Source organism: Manacus candei, unplaced genomic scaffold (assembly GCF_025592945.1).
Source record: "Manacus candei isolate 608988 ecotype Guabito, Panama unplaced genomic scaffold, ASM2559294v1 h1tg000050l, whole genome shotgun sequence".
Taxonomy (NCBI): Eukaryota; Metazoa; Chordata; class Aves; order Passeriformes; family Pipridae; genus Manacus; species Manacus candei.
In genome coordinates this window covers 3544024-3568080 of record NW_026138098.1, presented here as the reverse complement: position 1 = coordinate 3568080, position 24057 = coordinate 3544024, and the positions used below count along the sequence as shown (strand labels likewise).

The following is a 24057-nucleotide window of genomic DNA, read 5'->3' as shown; positions in this document are numbered from 1 at the left end:
TCACTGGGCTTTCAGTGCCTAATTTTGCTTTGCATGAAGGCTCCTGATTTTCAGTCATATTTAAGGAGTATTTGCTTCTAACCAAGAGCAGGTTCTACAGGGGACTGATGTGTCAGATGGGTAATGAGGTCCCTGGTGATTTCTGTTTGCTGCTCAGAAGAAAAGGTTGCAGCATGCTGGGGAAAGGCAAAAGGCACTGGCATTCAGGCTGCTGTGTTTTCATGCTGGTTAGCACTGCACATGGAGAAAAACCCTTGGCCCAAGTTGGAGAGACTCTTAGAGTCTTGTGTGCTACTGAAATTCTCTGAACATCCGTGTGTATGGTGATGAGCAATTTTATGGGCTGATGCCCCTGTTCAATGATCTGGATTTCAACACAATATTCATGTGACTGTTGTGTTCCTCCCCAAAATAAGGCAAAATCCTCTCTCTGCTTGACCTCATCATCTGATGAGAAGTCAGCTGAGAAGCTCAGGGCTCTCCCCAGGTAACTGGCACTACCTCAGTTCACAGGGAATTTGCAGAATAATGAAGCTTCTGAAGGGTTTGTTTTGGTTTTTTTTTTCTGTTTAGATTATTTGAAGCATATGAAATGAAACAGTCCATGTGTGCTTTATTCCAAAGAAGAACAGGCTTAGCAGAATTGGATAAGACCTTCTAGGATTTGCTTCTTTTGTGCCCTTGCACTGTGTAGGACCTGATTTTGGTCCCACTCCTGTATGAATATGGTGATTAAGCTGGGATTTCTCGTGGAAGGAGCAATGTGAGTAGAGACCCATATTTTGGAGATCTAGCCTGCAACTGCAACAGCAGCACAATCAGTAGTAATTTAACATAATCAGGAAAAACTATGGCATAAAATAATATTAATTGAGGTGCTCTGCCTTCAGGGATGAAAGTCATTAGTATTTGTCACCAGTACAATAATTAACAGAGGTTAAAATCTGAAATAGTGAGTCAGACTATGTTTCTTTCCCTTCCTCATTTTCCTGATAGGAGAAATCCAAACAACACTGAAGATTAACCATGTAATGAAATCAATATGCAAACACAGGCATACATCTATAAGGGAGACCTTATATTACCTTCCAGTGCCTAAAGGGGTTCCAAGAGAGCTGGAGGGGGACTTGGAACAAGGGATGGAGGGACAGGACAAGAGGGAATGGCTTCCCACTGCCAGAGGGCAGGGGGAGATGGGATACTGGGAAGGAATCTTGGCTGTGGGAGTGGTGAGGCCCTGGCACAGGTTGCCCAGAGAAGCTGTGGCTGCCCCATCCCTGGAAGTGTCCAAGGCCAAGTTGGGTGGGGCTTGGAGCAACCTGGGCTGGTGAAAGTTGTCCCTGCCCATGGCAAGGAATGGAAAGAGATGATCTTTAAGGTCCCTTCCAGCCCAAACCATTCTATGATTCTATGGTTGTCTTTCCAGTTCTTTGTTTCAGCAGTTCACTTTGAAAAACTCCATTATCAAAACACAAATAAAAGACAAAATTATTGAAGATCTCCTTTCAGCCTGTGTGCTTTACTTCTTCCCTAGTGGTAGTGGTTGCTATAAATACCTGTGATGAGCAATGCTTTTTTTTTTTCCTCTCCCAAACTTCCAGTGGTAAAATAATTTTTGTGATCATCCTGCTGGGAATGGAGAAGAATCTGAGCAGAGGTGGTTTGATATTTGATATATTTTTACTGCTGCTCCAGCTGACTTGTGGCAGAAGACTGGTATTTCTTTCTTCATTTGAATATATTTTGGCAGTAGTATCTATCTCCTCATTATAGAATAAGACTTTTAGAACAGTGATAATGTGAGCAAGTGTTTATTCTGTCTTGCACATATATATAATTTGGAAGAGAAACATTAATTAAATTACAAAGTAATTATTTGTAAAGGAATTGTACCCTTCATCTCAGTTTCTGGGTACATAGTAACAGTTGATTTGGTTTAGCTGAATTACAATTTTCAACTTTCACACTTCCAGATAGCTTATTCCTGAGTGACAGGAAAAAAAAGTCTCCTTTCCTGTATCCAAAAGATATTTTTTCATAAGACACTGCATACTGAGAAATATTTTTGCATTTGGCTGCCGGTGAAATACAAACTGGGTTAGACTTTGTGTTATTCTTGAAAATTCAGTGAAGGAGAAAAGGGTTTGTTTAAGACCCAGCCTTTGCTTCCAGTTTTTATCAGCTCCTTCAGTCTCCTGTTTATGAAGATAATTAAAGTTGTCCATGTCATAACTTGAATCTATTCTTTCCAGTAATTCAATATAGATTTTTAAAATTCAAGTAAACATCTTATTGAGGAAAGGTATCTTGATCTATATAATTTGATAGAATATTTGATAATTGTTCCCATTGTTCAGGAGTGAACATTTTTTTTCTGAAGAAATGTAATAAGAATTCTAATTACAAAATATTTGATTGTGTTTATAAGTTTTTTTTCATAGTTTTTTGAAGTAGCCATAAGGCAAATTAAACACATTAAGAAAAAAAGACAGATTTGAAGCTTGAAAAAAGAAGTTGTAACATAAATTGGTGATTCTTTTCCTTTCCTTTGGGAACATTTCTGAAAAGAACCTCTCATTGATTAAACTTCTCTTTTTCAGGTAGTACTCTGTGTTAATCAGACATCTGCTTCTTTTTACCTAGTAAAACCTTTATTTTAGCTTCAAAGCAGCTGATTCCAGAAAATAAGCAAGTAGGAAGAAGTAGCAGAATGGTTCTCCCTTTCCTTCTCCCTTTCCTCCTCCCTTTCCTTCTCCCTTTCCTCCTCTCTTTCCTCCTCCCTTTCCTTCTCCCTTTTCTCCTCCCTTTCCTTCTCCCTTTCCTTCTCCCTTTCTCCCCTCTCCCCTATTTAAGGCCATAGTATTTTAAGCTGTGGATAACTAAGACTCCCCATATTGGATATACGACTTAAACTTGACTTTATTTAAATCCAGTTGAAACCATGGAGACTTGAGTATGTAATTTAGGTGGGGTTTTTCTTTTAAATGAGCACTTTTTTCTTTCTTCTGCTTCCCTCTTCTCATTGTAATGTGGAGGAGAGGTCTATACCCTGATAAGCATCACACCAGTGGGAAATATCCTCAGATGAAACTCAGATTCCAACTGATGTGGGTACTTGGCCTGCAGAAACTGGTGGAATTTCACCAGTGTGAAAGGAATTAGCAGGATGCTGTTCAAGGTACTCTGTAGATCCTAACTCTTCCTGGCAAGCACTGGTTTTAAAGCCTAAGGCTGCTTCAAATTCCATCTTATTTTAGAACACACTGAAACCTTTTCTTCAAAAGGGTTATAACTCAGGTCAGTGATCAGATTTGTATCCTCATGTTTTCCTATTGTTCAGTTCCCCTTGAGAATTTACCTTCCATTGCTAATAGACTTTGTATCTCATACTTCAACTTTTATACAAAATTCACTTCAAAATATCAGAGCTAATGCATAGAAGTAGGTGGCTTAATTTTATTTTGGTAGAAGTAGGATAACAAATAATTTCTAAGCTGCCCTATCTCAGATTTGAATACCTGAGAAAACGAGAAGTTTTAGAAGTTGAATCCATGTCTGTGTTTTGCAGAATTTCCTTCAGATGCCACAAGGTTCACACTGGGAAAAGGGATTAACGGCTGTATCCTCTCTGAGTTAGACCCACCCATTGCCCATTTGGGTAGAAACAGTCTGTAAAACTCTTCAGTTTTATCTGGGAAATATGTAAGGATATCCATTCTTGGAATTGCATAGGTGGCAATGATAAATCCACATAAATCGCAGATGAAAAATCATAAAAATACATGTAGCCTCAGAGGACCATATGGCAAAGCTTCTTGCTCTTTATACCAGTATCCAGCTTGGTGCAAATCATATCCTGGGCTTGAGAAAGAAAATAAATATCTGAAGACCTCAGATTCCATTTTTCATTAAATGTTATTTCAGATTTATTTGGAATACATCTTACCCAAAATACCTTCAGCTAATTCTTTGGAAATGCTGAGAAGGCTGTTTGTGAGGGGTTTGATGACATAAATTGGGATATAGATTGGTACTCAAGTTGGAGTACAGCTGGGCATTCCTGAATTTTTAACCTTTGCCACCCTAGTGATGAAAATTAATAATTCTGGTGCTAAAAATTGGTGGGAAGTACTGTTTCCATATGCCCTACACTCTCCTTTGCTGCTTCCCGGGGAAAGGAGATTGCCTAAACCCTGAATGTTATTTACATGGGTTGGAACTGGCTTTTTAGGACTTTCAAAACTGAAGACCACGTGGATAGTTTGTTCTGGGTAAAGGCTCTGTGAGGACACAAGCACAGAGAGGTGAACAAACTGAAGCTCAGGACACTCTATCTGACTGAAACTTATATGTGAGGGTTCTTAGTTTTTAAAGGGACTTTACAGAATTTCCCTCCCCGCTTTGAGTAAGGAAATATTTTTGTGATAACCATCTCAAGGGTCTTAAACTGGCACCAAAGGAGTGAGTGGGATGAAAGATTAGTTCATGTGTTCCTTTCTTTTTCCCATGAGAGACCTTCAGTTCCTCAGTCCTGATTTATAGACAGCTTTGCCTTCTTTTCAGGCAGGTGTTAACGAAAATGATTTTTATGATGGTGCTTGGTGTGCAGGAAGAAATGACCCATATCAGTGGATTGAAGTAGATGCTCGAAGGCTCACAAAATTCACTGGAGTCATCACACAAGGAAGAAACTCCCTCTGGTCGTAAGTACATGTTTGCTTTTCTCCATCAGATTCTGAGCTTTCAGACCGAGGAATTCCTCTTGTGTTGTGGTTTGGTTCTTTGAGGAAAAAAAAGGAGTGGAAATTATCTGACATCCAACAACTGAATGGAGGAACAGTAAGAGGCAAAGTCATTATATATGGCATAAAATACAAGTTTGAGGATAGCAAACTTGTGTAGTTGTTATCTAACTCTGGAAAAGGAATCAAGATTCCCTCAGACTGGGGGCCTTTATACTCACCTGGTCCAATTTGCTCATGTCAAACTTTCTCATTCTTTTCCAACATTTAACTTGGTTAGTTTAAGTACTGCTTTTTGGGGTTTTTATTTAGTTTAGAATAACCACTCATCTTTGAGACTTCCTAATCCCTGGGCAATCACCAATTGGTATAATTCCAAAGCAACAAGATTTTTAAACAAGCAGTTAAAACAAACTTCATAGCTATACTTTTTTCTTCTAAAGAGGAATTTAATATAAGCAAAAAAACAAACCAATGCTGTATGTGTTGACCAAAATTGAAGTGTTTAGTAGCAGACTGGTGTGCATTTCCTCCTTTGTGACCTGATCTTTACAGTGTTTACGTAGTCTTTTAATTTTTCATTGTCTCACTGTGAGCAAATAATCTCACTTGTGCTGCTGGACCTTTTGACAAAGCATGCAGGGAATCCATTCTGGTCAGACCTCTCACTTAAGAGTGACATGCAATTAGAGGCAAATCAGAAAAATCCCACTATATCTAAGAAAAAGAATAATTTTCTCTCTAGAGTTTAATTTTCTGTGGGATTTTTTTAATTCCTTTTAACATGGCTGTGGGAGTAGGAGCCTTTTGGGCAATAAGATCTCTATATTTATTCCACATTGTTCTGTAGGTAGATAATTACTGTGGCAAACTCTTATTCTCTTCTATATTCATTCTCTTGACATTGCTGTTTCTATCAACACCAGTGCTTCACTGCTTCATCCTGTTGTATTTCTATTTTTAGTTCAACTCTGTTGTGGGTTTACAGCAGGACTTGACACTATTTATAGTTGATATTCACAGTCATCTTGTTTTTGTTTGTTTGTTTGTTTGTTTGTGGGGGTTTTTCTATTGGTTTTTTCGTTGAGTTGTAGAAACATAGAATCACAGCATGGGTCAGGTTGGAAGGGACCTTAAAGATCAATTAGTTCCAACCCCCCTGTCATGGGCAGGGAGTTTCATTTTACCCTTTTTCCCCTTAAAGACCCCTGAGGATCTCCAGGAAGAGCAGGATTGATGCTGGGAGTGCAGGTTCAGGCTCCTCCTGGATTTCTACTCTTATTTGAGGAAAACCAGGCCCATTTCTGCCTGACAGGAGCAAAGATGTTTTCACCTGGAGCAGCTGCACTGTGGGGCAGGTTAATGCCTCCTGGAAAACGTGTCCTGTAAGACTGAAATGTGTCCCATGGCTGGACCAGAGAACTGGGGAGAAATAGTGCCAGAAAGGGGTGACCTCATTCCCTACTTCCAGCTTGCACACAAGGGACAAAAAAGAGTGGCTTTTGTGGTGGCTTTTCCTGGCAGGGTGTGATGCCTCCATCCCACTCGGTGTCTCCTGGTACAGCTTTGGCAGTGTGACTGGCTTCCCTGGAATCCACCTCATTTGCTCCCTCTCCTCCTCAGACTGAGCAGATGAAATCAGTGCAGTCGATGTTTGTGTGCTTTGCTCTTTCATCTGTGTGTCCTTAGGTTTTAAAAATAGCTTGATACTCCCCAAGGTACCAAAGTAGATGTTTGTGCTTTCAGAAGAGTTTAGGCTGATGTTTGCAGCCCTCACCTGAGCCAGGAGTGGTGTCCTGGAGGTTTCCTGAGTCTCAGTACCTGGGGACATCATACCCAGCAAGGTGGCAGATGCTGCTTTCTGAGCTGATCCTGTTGTTGCACGTGAAAGGAGGGGATCCCTTAGGACTTTCTGTGCCAATTCCTCCAGCAGCCAAGAAGGTGAGAGGAAAGGGGGGAAAAGTGAAATTCTGTTGTGAAGAAGAGCTGTACCAAGGGAAGTTCAATCCAGGCAACAGCAGAGATCATGAGCTTGGAGCAGAAACTGCCTTGATGGGGTTCAGAGGCACTGGTGGAAGTTTCAATACGTGTGGTAAATTTGGGAAACAGTGACCTGACTGCAGCCATAGGGGTTGCATGCAGTGAATTGACTCTTGTAAACCAGCCCAGGAAAAACAGTGGGACAGGACTTTATTGGAGTGGGCAAGTTCCTTTGTGACTGTTTTCTCTAATGGGCACCAGAAATAAAGGAGAATCATCAGCTTCTTTCCCTTTACTCAGCTGCTGCCTGTGGTGGTATCAAAAAGGATTGTTTATGATATGAAAGTTTGTACAAAAAGATGCCATTCTGTTACCTGAGGCACATTCCCAACTTCTTGAGGGTATGTGACAAGAATAGAGTGCTTTTCTGACTGATGGAAACATATGTTGGAGAATAATCTTATTGTAGATAGGAGAGCCAAAAAACACCTCTCTGATCTGTGTTGTATTAAAAGCAAAAGCCTGCCAAGCAGGGGAGCCAAGGTAAGGTCTTTATTTAGTCCAAAGCCTTGGAGACTTTCCCAACATTATATATTAAAAATAAAAATGAAAAATCAAGGTACTGACAGAGGGCAGGTTTAGATTGGCTGTTAGGAAGAAATTCTCCCCTGTGAGGGTGGGGAGGCCCTGGCACAGGTTGCCCAGAGAAGCTGTGGCTGCCCCATCCCTGGAAGTGTCCAAGGCCAGGTTGGATGGGGCTTGGAGCAACCTGGGCTAGTGGAAGGTGTCCCTGCCCATGGCAGGGGGTGGAAAGAGATGGTCTTTAAGATCCTTTCCAACTCAAACCCTTCTGTGATTCTATGACACAGGGATATATGCTCGGTTAACCAATGTTGTTATGTAACAGGGATAAAGAACCAGAAAATCAACCTTTTTTTCCTCTTTTTATTGAACAAGAAACTTTAACAAAATTAAAAAATGTACTTAATTGAAAGTTCTGTGTGAGCTTCTGCCTGAGTCAGGTTTATGCCTGTCCTGGTCCCTTTACTTTCTTGCTGCTTGCTAAAGGAGGACACGTGAAATCATGAGAGAGGACAGGCAAGGACACCCTGCTGTATCCTGGATCAAACAGCTTTGACCTTCACTGCAGGGCTGCAGCATTTGAGTTTTTAGCAGTCTGGCCTTTGCTTTGCTTTATGTGTGATGCTGTAGCCAGAGGTATTATACTGGTGGTGGATGCAACCCTTTACTCCTTTATAGCAGCTCTGGCAACTGTAGCCTGGCTTTGCTGATGGGCCACCCCAACCAGTGACAGTCTATTCACACCCTGCCTGGCTGATTGGTTTTTTGAGCTTTACAGGCTATGATGACCTGAAGGTTACCCTTTACACAATGCAAAGAACAGAAAAACTCATGGAGTGGCCACTTTCTGCCTGGTGACTGGAGCTGCTTCACCTCAATCTCACTTGGAAAGCTGCTATTCCTTGTCTTGTCTCCCTGTTGTGGCTCTGCTTGTCCATCCCAGACTCTCGTGTTTGAGACATGAGAGCCTTGAGGAGGAAGAGCTGCAGAAACAGCTCTTGAAAACACAGATGACCTGAAAGGAGAGAAGGAAACTGAGCTTGGTTTGTAATGAATACTTGAATTGTTTAATCATTTCCTTTCTAAGGAAAAACACATCAGAGTCAAATTTTTTGCTCAAGCTGCCTGGCTGTGAATTCTGGGATAGTCACATGAAATTAAATCCTTTTTTTTACCCCCTTTTTTTTTTTTTTGCTTGTAATAAGCAAAACCAAGCTTTCAACAAAAACTCCTGGATTTGAGGAGTCATTCCTTTTACCAGTTAAAGCAAGCACATGGACCTGAGGTACCTCAGTCATTCTTGGGAAACCTGAAATCATGGAAAGTGCTCTTTTACCACCACAAATGGCAAATCTGTTTAAATTATCCAGAAGATCTGCAGATGTTGAATTTCACAGAAAAAGTGAGGCCCAGCTGCAAGAACCGGAACTTCTTTTTGATTTTTTCACTGAAAATATCCAGAAGTCAGAAGTGCCACATGTGTTGGTTAATAGGAATAAAATCCAGTGCCTTGAAAATGGGCAGAATATCAGTTCCTTTGTATGACTGAATATTTGGGGGACAAATATTATATGTAATTCTTCATATTGCTGCCAATACAACTCTCAGTTTTATAAACTAAGTATCTTTAGACAACTGTTCAAGGCTTTTGAGTGAGACACTGGATGCATCACTGTGGAATTGTGCCACATATTTAAAGGAATGATGTGACACTTTAAAATATGCACTCTCTTGACAGAGGGCAAGAAAATATTAACCACTCTTAGCAGTTTGGCAAGAATCTAAAAAGCAGAGGAAACATGTTTCCCACAAACCAAACTCTCTCTTGATAATTGAACATCATCTTTTGTATCAAGAGAAAACCCACATGTCTAAATAGAGTCAGTGTGTGCTGACTATTATAGAGCTTCAGGCTCTGTGAATGCAGAGGATGTTTTGGTTTTAGAAGATGTAATGTTGCAGTGAGTAAAATACATGTGTGACAATGCATTTTCTTATAAATAACCTTTCAGTCATTAAATTATTCAGTATCATGGAATGACAAAATGGCAACAATAAGAAAAAGAAAGCATGGATGAAATAATCTGTGCAGGATGCTTGAAGTCCAAAGCAAAATTCTGAAGTTTTCAGGAAAAAATCAAAACAGACTTAGTTTCCAGCATATTCTCTTTAAAACCTTTCAGCTTCATGAAAATATGGAGGACATTTTATGCAAGATATTTGTCTTTAGGGAAAAAAATGGAAGGGGGAGGATCTTAATTTTTAAAGCCTGATTTGTGTAGAGGTGGGTCTCTAGGTCTTGCAAAATTGCAATAGCTCTTAAAAGCTTTGAGGAGACAACAAATCAATGGCACTGCTGGCTGGAGGGAATGACTTACCTGGTTCCAAACTGACACACTTTTCAGCTGGTCACTTTTGTTCATCTCTGCTGAAGCAGCCTTTTAACTAGAAGCTGGTGTAGCCACCAGCCCATGCTCCCTACTGTGTCACTCGTTTGATTTCCTTGTGCTGCTCAGTAGGGACAGCAAATAATAAATATCCAGCAGATTTGGTTTTGTCTGATTATGCTTTTGCTAATGACAAGATACTTGTGATTGAACAGGGGAATAATTTTGCAAAATTTTTATAGTGCAGCCTCATCCTCAGCCTTCTCTCTGTGCACTGCAGCCCTCCCTGATCCCCTAAAATCCCTTTTGACAAACTGTCCTTAGGGAGTTGTAGGTCTGTAGCAAGCTGGGTGCCTTCCAGAGGTACAGCTGAGGATAAATTTAGGTCAGTGCAGTTTGCTTGCTGCTAATTTTGGCGGTACAGCATTCTGCTCTTTCTTTGGTCACAAAATGAATGTTGCCCCACATTTCAACTTATTGTTACACTCACTAGCTGCTCCTCAGGAGCTAGATTTTGGTTTTAGGCAGTCTGCACATGAGGACTGCAAGGGGGTAAAAGACATAGAATCACTGAACCATTAGGGCTGGAAAAGACCTCAGAGATCATCAAGTCCAACCATTAAAATAATAATAACACTGCCAGGCTCTTATCAACCATCCCTGATAGTAAGACCATGGTCTCAGTATAAGACTGGCTTCATGAAGAGATAATCACATGAGCATCTTTAGTATTCCAATTACAGTAGTAGAAAGAGCAGTGATAATCCTATCAGTGTAACTGCATTAGCACTGGGGACAGTGTAGTGGTTATTTATGGGTATTTGAGTTGTTTCTACAACATATGAAAACAGAATTTTGCACTGTACCCATGAAAGGTCAAAATACAGCAGTGTAATGCTGCATTTGAGAGTGGAGTAGAATAAACTCTAAATCCTGTCCAGCTCACAAGTACAGCTTACAGACAAACTTACAGACTGACTTTTAAAGCAGTACCTCCTGTCCCTACGCAGAGGCTGTGAAAACACACCCTGGTGAAACTTCAACAAGTTCCATGGAAACGTCTGGATGTTTTATCCAAGTCATGTAACAAAATAAGCAGCTGCTGTGTGCAGACTTGAATTACTCTGGTGTATTAAGTCAGTGTAAAGTGTATTAAGTCAGTTATTTGCCCTGACGGGGTGACAGAACTGCAGAGATTGTTACAGCTTTCCCAAAGTCAGACTCATAGAGGGAATTGTTCCAAATCCACAGATATCTATCAAGTATATTGATGGGAGTTATAAAATAACCTGAATACAGTGTAGAAAAAGCTCTCTTGATAACAGTAATATCACTAGTTATATGTTATGTTAATGCTTATGATTGGTTTACTTTATAAATTATATTTTCTTTTGACTGTGTCTTGGTGGATCCATCTCATGGGCTTTCAGTTGTTGCAGTGCTAAGCCAGACTTTGGCAGCTGTAGCTTCCAGTACTCTTCATCTATTATTTGCTTTACTTCAGTCCCTGTGCCCTGTTAATCTTCCAGCTCAATTCTTGTACCTCACACAAGGTTTTGACACAGCGTTCACCGCCGCCGATGACCACTCACCATCCCGGCGAGGGGCAGCTGGGTTGGTGACCAGCTGGGGTGATTCTGTGCAGGTGGAGTTCTGACAGCACACCCAGAAATGTGTTTATACTTCCACAAGTTTGTTTGGTGAGGATGTCAGCACTGCTGCTGTTCTGTTGAGGGTAGGATTTGTCACGGTGCTCTTTTGCCAAAGGCTGGGTGACTCACAGCGCAGCACTAGGAGGGAGCAGGTCACTGCCACCCCCCCAGGGAGGGTTCCTGCCTGGTCAGCCACCCCTTTGCCCTGGGAAAGGGTGCTGGGGTGTGGAGAGAACCTACTCTGTACAACAAGGCTCACTGGGGACATTCAGAAGAGGAAGAAAAGCTTTTTAAGCTCCACAGAAGGGACTTGAAATCAAATGAGCTGAAGCCTTTTGGAAAAGGCTACATTAAATGAAAACAGGCATCTGCTGCAGCAGGTTACTCACACTTACTCATCAAAGCCTTGATTTGTATGTTTTGCCTGTGCATTGTGGCTTCTTGCAATGAGAATGGTTGTGTGAGGATTATGGAAGGGACATCGTGCTCCCTGTCCCTCCACTCGTGCCCTGTGCAGCTTTCCCAAACCAGTGTCCCTTCTGGATGCTCCAAGTGGCACTTGGCCACATCTCTGTGTGAGCTTGGTAGCAATGAGCCCCTTCAGCATTGCTTTAAATGGGCTCCCAGCTGTGCACACAAATGGCAGTGTTTGCTGGTTACTGTCAAGGCTTTTTATTTTCCATCACTTTAGGACTAATGGAAGTTAAGAAGGGGACAAAAAGATGCAATGGGGCAGTACCTGCATAGTCCTGATTTTTCTCCTCAAATACATGACTGATAGGCACCAAAGAGAAGGGAGAATTAAAAATATCACAAAAGGAGGTTCTGAAGAAAAGGAATCACAGCCTGGTTGTGCTTAACAGATACAGAAAATATGAAAAAGGAAAGTCTGATATAGGAAGAATTTCAAACACATGCAGACCTTTTTGCAAAGAGTGACCCAAAATGAGAGTGTTAAGACCAAAGTCTTTGAGGAGAGGACGTATTTGACCCTGGTGGCTTCAGGTGTTCCTGTCTGAATGTACAGCAGCAAAAGGAAACACCTACAGCTGGCACTGCATTTTATAGAAAGGTCAGAAAGACATGAAAATCTTCATAAAAACCTGGCTGTAAACTGCAGACATTGGGTGGCAAAGGTATCTGCAACCCCAACTCCTGCTCATGGAGGAAAGCTTTGAAAAATCTGTGCTGAATTCATTTCCAGCAAGTGAAATTCTGGCCCTGGGCTTTTCTTCATAAGGCCTCCAAAGAGCTGGGTTTCACAGCAGTACATTCATTTAAGTCAGCTAGAAGCAATTTTAAAAATTAAACATTCAAATATTTCAGTCATTAAAAAAATACCGTTACTTGCAAGTCAATCTCCATCTCTTAAATCATATTTGTTTTAATCAGTTTGTAAACTTACTGGGTTACCTGTGGTCAACCTGAGCATTTTTTTGACTTGTCGTGCTTGAAAAGTGTTTGGCAGTGGGTGATTTAAAATTTTGTCAGCATAAATATTATTATAGAATATTATTATTAATGGTTTTACATTTAATTGCATGAGAGTACAAATTAATTTTTCAAGTAGAAAGCCATTTAATTGCCAGCATGCTGATTCTGTTGCACGAGTACCATTTAATCTAAGGCTTGCCTAGCATTTTTTTTGGTATAGAGATTATGCTATTTCAAGTATTTGGGCTTGTCAATTTATATATTATTGGAGCATACACATTTGTTTGCCTGACTGGTTCTATTTTATAATAATTGTAAGCATTTTTATTGCAGATTAATCAGATTATCATGACAGCAGAAGAATAATACGCTCAGCTGGAGCCAGGTCCATTGTAGAAGATATTAATGTGAACTCTGCCAGTGTTTGCCAGTCTCATCCCCAGAATCTCATAGAATCCCAGAATGGTTTGGGCTGGAAGGGACCTTAAAGATCATCCAGTCCCACCCCTTTCCATGGGCAGGGACACCTTCCACTAGCCCAGGTTGCTCCAAGTCCTGTCCAACCTGGCCTTGGACACTTCCAGGGATCCAGGGGCAGCCACAGCTTCTCTGGGCAACCTGTGCCAGGGCCTCCCCACCCTCACAGCCAAGAATTCCTTCCCAATATCCCATCTAACCCTACCCTGTGTCAGTGGGAAGCCATTCCCCCTTGTCCTGTCCCTCCAGACCTTTGTCCCAAGTCCCTCTCCAGCTCTCTTGGAGCCCCTTTAGGCCCTGGAAGGTACCATAAAGTCAACCCAGAGCCTTCTCTTCCTCAGGCTGAACAACCCCAATTTTCCTCAGCCTTTCCTCACGGGAGAGGTGTTCCATTCCTCTAATCATGTTTGTGGCCCATCTCTGCCACTGTGGGCTTGAGCTTCTGCTGACCTCAACATTCCTTCTTTATCTCAAATCATGTGGGGTTTCACTGATGTGAAAAAGCATCCTTAGGGACTGGGATCGAAGTATCAGATTTACTTCACTTGTTGCTTATTCAGCTTTCCGTGAGTGAGAAGTTTGGCCTTAAGACATTACATGCAGCAGATGCTGTTCAAACCAAATAAACTCATCCCCAAATAGTGCCAGGTCTCAGCTGATGCACTGCCTGCTGGAGCCTGGCAGAAACCAGCCTGGCATCCCTCCACTGCTTCCCATTTAACACCCACTGTGTGTTCTACTGAGCTGGGATTCAGCCTCGTGTCTAACACACATCAAGAAAAGTCAGTGAATTGTCTCGGGGATATTTTGTTGTTCTGGTGCTGTCAGGATGCCTTTCCCTGTGCTCAGTAGCCTGATGCTGCTGTTAGATATAAAGAAAAGTTGATTATTGGGATAGGAACCTGCCAAGGCTGTAGGAGATCTGCTTTTAAATCTCTGCTTTGATTCAAGTTTTCTCTCTGTCCTTGGGCAAGGCGCTTTCTCCCTCAGACTGTCTCTTTTTTTGATGAAAACGGAAAAGCAGGACATTTCCATGCATCACAAGAAGCTGAATTTGAAATTGAAGATATTCAAATAAGCCTTGTCTAAGGCTAATGCATTAGAGATAAAACCCAAGTAATTAGTAATAATTTAAAAACGCACCACATTAAGTGAATTTGAATCATATTTTGATTTTTGCATTTACTTTGTCTGAAAGGAATTGATTAGTGTTGGCAATGGATATTGAGGTTTTTCAGATGGGTTCCTTCTGAAGAGATAAGGCTGGCATAAATTTTAAAAAGGATTATTAATGAGATGCACCTGAATCCAAAGGGTTCCTGTCAAATCTGTACCTCATGATTGTTTTCTAGCCTTGATGAAATTTGTGAGGCAGTCCTGGAAGAGGCACTTTGTGAGAGAGCCTGATGAACTGGAGCTAAGCTTGGGCACTTGTGAATTGTCACGCAATAACTTCTGTATTGCTTTGCTTTCTGCCAAGAAAGAGCTCAGTAATTAACACGCTCTTTTCTGAATGCTGGCATAGGACTGTCCCTGAATCATGTCTCCTCCACTCGGTAAACCCAACAAATATCTGTATTGGAAAACTTTATGGCTTTGTTTCAGCCTTCCTTAGACAGCTTTATTGTTCAGTGCTGATGGGCCCTGAAAAGATTGGATGTGACGTGCTGCAGAAATAGTGTCTGCAAATCCCAACCCCGTGAGATGGATCTTGGTGTCACCAGGTAATGGCACAGATGACACTCCCCAATACTTCTTCTAGCACAAGGTCTTGCTTTAGCTGTCGTGTTTCTCTGATGGATTTCCACAAAAATGTTTAGATTTCTGTGCATACATGAATAAACTGAGCACCATGGACGTATTGAACTCTTCAGTTCCAGGAAGCATCGTGCTTGCTGGAAGCAGACTGGGGACGTGCAACACCTCCATCTGCTTCCTGGGAGCAGCAGACCTCATGTGTCACACATGTGTGGGAAAACTGCAGCTTTCAGGAATATTTAGTGGGTTGAATGTTCTTCTGCTGGTCTGTAGCTGTAGAAATATCTGGGATTTGAAGATACTCAGCTGCCTGGTCAGAAACCCTGAGCAGTAGGTTTTGCTAGTTTTCCAAATGCTCTGAACAGAAGAATACACACGGAGTTCCCCTTCCCCATCCTGTGAGATGTGACTTTTAGGCAGGAGATGCCATTTCTGAGGGGAATCTGAATTGACAGGAACCTTCTTAGGTTGGATATTAGAAAAAGATTCTTCCCCCAGAGGGTGGTTGGGCACTGAACAGGCTCCTTGGGGCAGTGGGCACAGCACCAAGGCTGACAGAGCTCAAGGAGGGTTTGGATGATCCTCTTTGGTGTGACCCTTGGGAATGGGTCTGTGCAGGGCTAAGGTTTGCACTCCATGATCCCTGTGGGTCCCTTCCAACTCAGCATACTCTGTGATTCTGTGATTCTTGTTGTTATCAGAAGCTGTTTTTCTAATGACATTGGAAAAAAATAGGGGAAGAGTCTAAGCCCCTGGAGGCAGTTTTGTAGTGCCAGTGGGAGAAGGATCTGGTCACTGTGATGTCTTTATTTTGCTTCTCAACAAAATGCTTATTCCTTACAGGCAAGCACAGATAACAGTATATGGTGTGTGCCCTAACACATTACACTGATTTATCTCATCCCACGACCCTCTGAGGTCCTTCTACAGGACTGGATGCAGTCCCATTTGGACTTTAATTGCAGGCTGCTGCTCAAAAGCACGTTACTCGTTGCCACTCAGGATGGAAAATGTGCAGGACTGATTTGTATACGTTTTCCCTTAGGAGAAGTTGGAACCTTTGCAATGGTGGGGAGTGAGAAAATAAAAATACGTTAAATAAAAGTCCCATCTTAGAAAAGTTACTGTGACAGCAGTATTTTCTCATGCCAGTGAAATGAGCTTGTTCTTTTAAAAACTTTCTATACATGCCATGAGTTTCTCAAGAAGTCACAGTTATAAAGACTGTCCACTGTTGTCTTGGTTTTATGTGACTGCAGCATTTTGTTTGAATTTCTTTTGCAGATGTTGAGCAATGACTATGGATGTATTTGTGTTTGCCCTCCTAATCTGATTTGTGCAGTTGAAGTGAAAAAAGTTCTGTAATACTTCAGAAACAATGATGTTATTTGTTTTGTGACATTGCCTCTTTTGGTCATTGAATCTTATTTTTGCAAATGGCCAATAATATTAAAAAAACCACCCAACAGCCTCAAATCCAGACAAAAACTCCAACAAAACAAACAAACAAATTAAAAAAACCCCAAATGCACACTCAATATGTACACTCCCACCATCCTTATTCAAGCCCACATATTTTGCTCTAAAGATTTTCTTTTAATTCAGAAAGAAAAAGCTATTTTCCTTTTCCTGGAGTTTTGCTGTTGGCCATTTCACAGATTCACAGAATGGTTTTGTTGGAAGGGACCTTAAAAACCATCTTGTTCCAAGTCCCTGCCATGGGCAGAGACACCTTCCACTAGCCCAGGTTGCTCCAAGCCTCATCCAGCCTGGCCTTGAACACTTCCAGGGATGGGGTAGCCACAGCTTCTCTGGGCAACCTGTGCCAGGGCCTCCCCACCCTCACAGGGAAGGATTTCTTCCTAATATCTAATCTAACCCTGCTTTCTTTCATCACTCTTGTCCTGTCACTCTATGCCATTGTCACAAGTCACTCTCCTCCTCTCTTGTAGCCCCTCTGTTTGAAAGAAGTAAATCTGCCTTTCTTTAACTTTTCGTAATGGAGAAGTGGAGGGAAGAAAGTGAAGTTCTTTGCAAGAGCCAGCAGTAAACTTATCTAACATGTTGAAGTCACTGTTTATTTTGTTGTATATCATTTATCATTTTACAGCCAAGTACTAGAGATGCCAGCATGGCACTTCACAGATCTCCAGTAAATCTCCTGTCCCAGGAGATCTTCCACTGACAGGCAGACAATTAGTATTTGCAGAGTGCTGCTAACTTTGTTACAGTTGTTTACCAAATACAAAAGTTGTGTGCGTTACAAGTGATAGATGTATCCTTCTTTTCATTGCAATAACAAAAAGTTCAGTCTGCTTGGCAATAGTCAAGATTTTTCCACTTAATCTAACATGAATGGCAAAATCTATTCATTGAAGGAGGCTGGTGAAAGATTTGCAAAGGACTGTTTTAGTGTCTAAAACAGAGCTGGGTTTGTTTAGTCTTTTTTTTTTTTTTTGGTCAAAATCACATGATATCTCATTTTTTTGCCTTTGGAGGCATTAATGTACACATCCAGAAGTGCTTTTCCAAATCCTGCAAAACATTTGCCTCATCTTTGGTTTTCAGCATGTAAAAGAAAAAACAACACAAAAAGCCTGATGTCAAGATGTACTTTTTTGGTAAGTCTGGACATCAATTTGAGCCTTCTACGTAAGTGGGAGCACTGATACTCAGAAAATGAAATAGCAGATGGAAATCTAAAGTTACAAATTTTCTGCTGCCATCCATTGGCTTAGGCATTACCTGAAGGTCACTGTCTTGTACAAGGGGAAGCTTGGTGAACTTGGGCTGATCTTAAAGCTGCCCCTTTTTTGGTCTTCACTAGAAGTCTGACTCTCTTCAGTGAGCTCAAAAAGGCTGGGTTGTCCCTTTACACACAAGCACAGTGGAACCAACGTGTGTGTGTTGTGTGTGTGTTCATAAGTAGTTTGTTAATACTATTTGCTGATTTTAAAAGAAAAAAACACAAACAACCAAAGTCGTATTTGTTTGGGTGCAGTACAAGGGGAAGTTTTGTACAGATGTGTCTGTCCTTCCAGGTACTCCCTGATCTCCAGTTCTTTTGCTCTGATGCTTCTCCCATAACTTCCCAAATGGCCTCTATTCTTCCCTGGGGTCCCAAGAGCTCTCCTCACCCTGGTTTCACTCCCAGCAATCTGAGTGTAGCTTAGCTAAGAACCTGTGTTGAAGAATGACAGCTCTGGAGCCCTGCTGGTTTTGCATGATCAGTTTATGTACATAAACACAGAATCTAATCATCCTGGACTGGCTTTATGGCACAAACCCACCTCTAAGCCACAGGTCTCCTCCCAGTCCCTGCCTACTGAAGCCAGGAAGGTGTTAGGGGCAAAAATAAATTACTGCTGCTCCTTCTTACAAATATGAGAGGAGAGTTGGGTACTAATTTTTCCAGCCTTCTCCATAGCTGTATATGCATTTCCATGGATAATGCCCAAGCAGTGTAAAAACTCCTTAACTTTTACTCCACCCAGAATATAGGAACCGGTGTTGTATTTCTCTTCATACTCTTCTTTAGCTGGATCCAGACAAGGTATAACTGAAGTGCAAATGTAAATTTTGCTTTTTTAGTTTAAAGGGGATTTTGCTGTAAATCAGATAACAGGCCATTACCAAGATCAGCCTACTGAGGATTGATTTGGATATTGTAGGAATGAACTGGTGCTGTGATCAATTGGACTCTGCTGTGCAAAGACAGAATTGTCTCTCTGTCCTTATCTCTTCCTAATAAATACAAGAATGACTGCAGGCTCCAGTTATTCTTGTATTGAAAGAAATGGAAATTTTTCTCGTTGAAATTCACAGACATTTCATCCTAGAGGATTTATTACTTTTTTCCCATCCTCTCTGATAATAACAGCAGAACTAATAAATGTTCTGTAGCTGAAAAGATGATTTTTGAACACTGTATAAATCTGTTCTAGATAAGCCATTTATGCCAAACTCTGCATATAAAAGGGAAGGAGAACAATAATGTCTCACCTCCTGGAATAGAAGAATATTATCACATTGGGGTTTTGCTTCTAGGTGCTATGATTTTTGAATTGTTTTTTGAATCTGGGTTTGCATGTCCCTATTTCAGCCAGCTGTTGACATGTCTTTGTCCAGCGGAGTTTCCATTGCCAGAAGCTTTACAAGTTTGATTACACTAAACAATGTACAGTCATTTGAAGTTATGAAGAATAACTTAGTTACTCTGTCTTTTTCAAGGAGTAACTGGGTGACCTCTTACAGAGTCTTGGTGAGCAATGACAGCCACGCATGGACTGCTGTCAGAAACGAATCTGGAGATGTGGTGAGTATGAGGAAACAGATGTTTTATGATAAAGAGCAGAGGCTGGAAAGCAGGGGGCTGGCCATCTGGAGTTTTGATTTGCCAGATTAGTCAGTGCAGCACTTAAAGGCAACATCTCCCAGTGGTCCCCCTGATTTTAAGAGCAAATCACATAGTAAAGAAAGGGACCCAGAGTGCCCCTTCTGGCAAGGCTGTGTCTGCCTATGATAAAATGCTTTTCTTGTTGCTGGCCCATGCTGGGATTAGCATCAATTTGCTGATCCCTGAGGACATCTCATGCCTATTTTCAGAGAGAGGCTGTAGAGCTCCGAGGGGCATGAGGGGATTGTGCTCTTTGAAGAGCAGTTCTGGCCTGGGCCACCATCAACCTGGGGCTCGACTGGGTGATTTCAGTTGTTTCTGTAACCAAAACTGCTAAAAGACCTTTTGAAGAACTGATCTTGCCATTTTCTTATGTTTGGCCTGCATAGATTTTTACAGGAAACAGTGAGAAAGAGATCCCAGTTCTCAATATGCTGCCGGTGCCACTGGTGGCACGTTACATCCGGATAAACCCCCGCTCCTGGTTTGAGGAAGGAAGCATCTGCATGAGACTGGAAATCTTGGGCTGTCCTTTGCCAGGTAAGAGATTTCTCAGTTGATGTTGACATGACTTTGTGCCAAGACTCAGAAATTCCATTTCCTTTGAATATCTTTTCTTTTGATATAATACTTTAGACAGAGTAGAGTTATGCAAAAAGAAACCGAAATACCTGTCCAGAATCATAAGTAGTATCAGGATAACTTTTCACAGGCAAACCCACAGTAAGTGGCTTTATTAATAAAACAAGATTGCCTGGGAGATACAACAAGATTTTCTTAGTTGTTTGAGCTTAAATACAGTGCAATTAATCTTACTGAGTGCACAGGTACTATGGTGGCAATAGGATTATGTATTGGGACAGACACTTGCAGATGTCTTAAGCTTCCAAAGCAAGAAAAAACAATTATAATTCTATAGCCTGATTTTTTTTTTTTTTATTTTGTTCCTTAAGCCATAGGACTTCTCTGAAATATTTTGAAGGCAAATAATCTGACTCAACTAGTGCTTATCTTATAGGGGGGAAGAGAGGGAAGTGGGGGTGTAAGGAATTCCTAGCAAATTTCAAGTGTTATTAAATCCAGCATGATCCATGGTAAGTCAAAAGTGAAAGTAAATGGTCCTATGCTATGAAAGGCCACTTAAAAAAACCCAAACAAACATTCAATACTGCAAATTCTGGCAAGGCCACGATTCTGTTAAGCACATTGTAAATAGTCTTGTAGAGGATTTATGTCTTCATATGTATGTGTATGTATATAAATAGTTAAAAACCTGTTTACTCAAAGCTTTTCTAAGTCTCTCACTGCTCATTCCATGCCTCTCATCTGCTTTTATTTTTAATTTGATCTCAAATTCTGGCACCTTGGGGAGTTTTTTGCAGAGGGCTATAAATAGTATTTTCAAAATACTGGAGCCAGAAGGAGAACTGCCTTTCCAGAGCTTTCATTATATCTACCTCTGTTCTGAGTCTTGCTGCCTCCAATTCCACTGTTGATGTAGGGTCTCCACATGCCAAGCAGAGGTAACCTGATTTTTTTGTCCTTTAGATGTTTAAATACTCGAGGGAGAAAAAAAACAACCAAAAAACCAAGTTTAGGGCATGGAAGGGATAATTCTCTGGGAAGGGGTAATTCTCTGACAAAGAGAAGTATGGGGCAAGTACTGTCGTAAAACTTTGTAGCTGTGTTACCATAAAGGTGTGAAATTTAGGAGCACATAGACAACTGCTTATCTGTGGGTAAAATATATATCCTGGATTTCATGGCAGTGACCAGGGGTGCCCTGTGCATGTGAGTTTTTATATTCTCACTAGGATTCTGATTTCTTTCTCTTTCTGCTGTGGGTTTAGAGCACTCCAGCTCTGTGGGTTGCTCGTTCCCCATTGTACCTCTTACCCTGGATGGGCAATTCCACAGCCAGTATTCCCCTTCAGCTCTTGAAAGAAACTCTCAAAGAACAGTGATCTATCCCAAATTCCTATGCAGGTTTGCAAAGGATCCACTCTGTATAAACCAGGTGTGAGGCTGAAGGAAAACTGAGGCTTTCTTCAGCCCCATGACTTTACAGAGAGGTCTCCAGAGATGACAGAGAGGGCACGGGGATGAAAGAGATGACACTCAAACCATTTGGGAGGGCAACTGGTAGGGAAATTCTCATGGTTCTTTTCTATTCCCTAAAAGTGTAACTAAAGAGGAAAGAGCAAAAATGTCAGTATTTGGGAAGGTGATTTTTAGTTAGCACAGCAGTTACTTCCCCCAGATTTTTGTTGGCTATATACCCACTCAGGGCCAAACTCTGCTTTGCAGTGTTAACATTTGTCACCCTTCAGCTTCCTGGGGCTGTGTCAGTGGGTAAAGGTGAGAACACATCTGCATTTCCACCACTGTTTTGCTGAGTGCTCTTACAGCTTGTCACAGGTCTTGCATTAGCATGGAAACAGCATCAGTGCATCTTCCTGCTAGTCATTTATTGAGTTAATTGCCCGCAGTGTCTGATTCAGTATATTCCTGAAAGAAAATACCAGAATCATTCATTGAGAAACATAATGGGAATGGGGTGTGTTCATTACAAAATGTAATTGGACTGAAAGAACTAATAGGTTTTGATAAGTGCTGACCCATCTTTTTAGCTCAGAAAGAACTGACATTTCATTCTTCTCGCTCATTTTATTCATCGCACGCGAGGAGCTCAAAACAAAGCTGCTCCTCAGGTTGAAGTGGCCTTTCCACGCACGTTTTCTTCCTGTAGGACATGGCACTTTTTGCAGTTCACTCTAAGTGGATTCCTCACCCATTATTGGTGTCATCTTGCTCGTTCCAAGTTGGATAATCCAATGGTTTGGCCGTGGGAGCAGCGACTTTGACAGCGCTGCTCTGATACACTGCATTGTTTGTGTGACAGAAATCAGGGGTTCTGTCCTGACACAGTTTTTTTCCATAAAACTGAGCAAGTCTCCTAAATTAATCAAAATCAGGAGGTGAAGCTCTGTTAGTTCACTTAGCTCCAGCCTTTCCAGAGCCCAAAGACCCATGAAAGAAGTTATGTGATGCTCTGTTTCCTTGAACACTGTGTGTGGTTTTGATTATTTTGCACCCTGAGTGTGAACATACAAGAAATCAAGTTGTCAGGAGGAGCAGTTTGGTCAATTTAGAGTCCCAAGGTAACACATCCTCCTGAGGCAATGACAATGCACAGGCACGTGGGGCATAGGGAAATAATCTCCAAAAAAAAGAAAGGTGGAAGGAAAGTAAGACATTTTTCCTGACTGTGAATTTCTTTCCATGTCTTCTAGACTTGTAATTTTAGGTTTTATGTCTTTATTAATCCTTGAATAAATTAAGTCATTTGCATTCAATCTGTGATCTGTATCAGCTTTTCATCATGCTGACTCACAGGGGAGGGTAATAAAGGAATAAGGAGAAAGTATAAAAGATAAAGAAGAAACCTGGGAAAGGTTAATATTAATAATTAATATTAATATTCTGGGAAAGCTTTTTAGCACTCTCAGAATGAGATGGAAATGGTTAAAGACAGCTAGGATCCATTCCTGTGGGTAAGGCTCTGACCATAAAACCTACTGCATGTGCTGGGTGCACTAAAAATTGGACAAATGAGAAAACTACTTGGATAATTGGAACAGAGAAGTTACTTGTTATCTAATCTGTATTTTACAAGATAATTGTAATTTTTATCATTGAAATGCTTATATCTTATCCATAACATACATTTTTGGTATGTTGTAGGCTAGTTTTGACAAACAACCTTTTCTAGACTGTTACAGTAGCTCTATAAAAAGAAGCTGTGTTATCCAATTGTGTCAGTAATATTTTTTGGGCAACGGAAATGATTTCCTGTTTCACCAAGGGAAAGACATTTATCTGTGGAGGAAAGATGCCAGAAAATCCCACCTATAGCAGATGATCAGTGCTGCCATTTCCCACTGGGCTAAAAGAGGACAAAACCACAAGCATTTAATTCCCTCTCCACTTTCCAAAAATGTTGGTATTTACACAGATGCAGATTGACACACACAATCTTTTGCATTTGCCTCAGAGGGATGGATGTACTTCCCTTGCCTTTTCTTTCTCAAACCTAAGGAGAGTCAAAAAGGAATTGCTTATGATCAAAAGCACCCAGAGATCGGAGAGAGAAAATTAGCTGAGCTCTTCATGCATTTATTTATATTGTACGGTATTCAAGGCAATAGGCAATTATTTTAATGGTATAAATTTGTGATGAAATTTAATTTTTAATAGTTCTTACACAGAAAACTATCATTGGTACCATGATTATGCCATCACTTTCAACCAATGCTAAAAAATGAACTTTAACAACTCTATAATGGAGTACTGTGTTTTGCAGTGGATTAAGTCCTATTTTCATTGCTTCTCTCTTAATGCCAGGCTAACTAGTCAAGTTTAGGACTGTGTTCATTTTATATAAAAATGTGAATTTCTACAGGTGTCTTTCATTATAAGTGGTCATGTAAACAGCAGTACTCAGACTTACTTCTGAGAGTAAATCCCTCCTTAGGGTGACAGTCTGTCTTTGGGTTCTACTTTTATCATTTCAAAGCTAAAACTTAATCTTGGACAGGCTAAAATTTTTTGTGAGTTTGAGCAAAGACTGAATAAAATGAGACCAAATT

General features: G+C 41.0%; 1 protein-coding gene and 1 long non-coding RNA gene across 2 annotated transcripts in view; one reads left to right on the top strand and one right to left on the bottom strand.

Moving 5' to 3' along the window:
- Positions 1 to 13428, bottom strand: part of LOC127477212 (uncharacterized) — a 629249-nt gene extending 615821 nt beyond the window's left edge. The window contains exon 1 of the long non-coding RNA XR_007906888.1: positions 13396 to 13428. This is a non-coding gene — a long non-coding RNA (uncharacterized LOC127477212). The remainder of the gene's footprint in view (positions 1 to 13395) is intronic.
- Positions 1 to 24057, top strand: part of CPXM2 (carboxypeptidase X, M14 family member 2) — a 75606-nt gene that overhangs the window by 25349 nt on the left and 26200 nt on the right. Inside the window, exons 3-5 of the mRNA XM_051801141.1 lie at positions 4564 to 4703; positions 19243 to 19327; positions 19798 to 19948. Of these exons, the coding sequence (XP_051657101.1) occupies positions 4564 to 4703; positions 19243 to 19327; positions 19798 to 19948 (376 nt within the window). The remainder of the gene's footprint in view (positions 1 to 4563; positions 4704 to 19242; positions 19328 to 19797; positions 19949 to 24057) is intronic.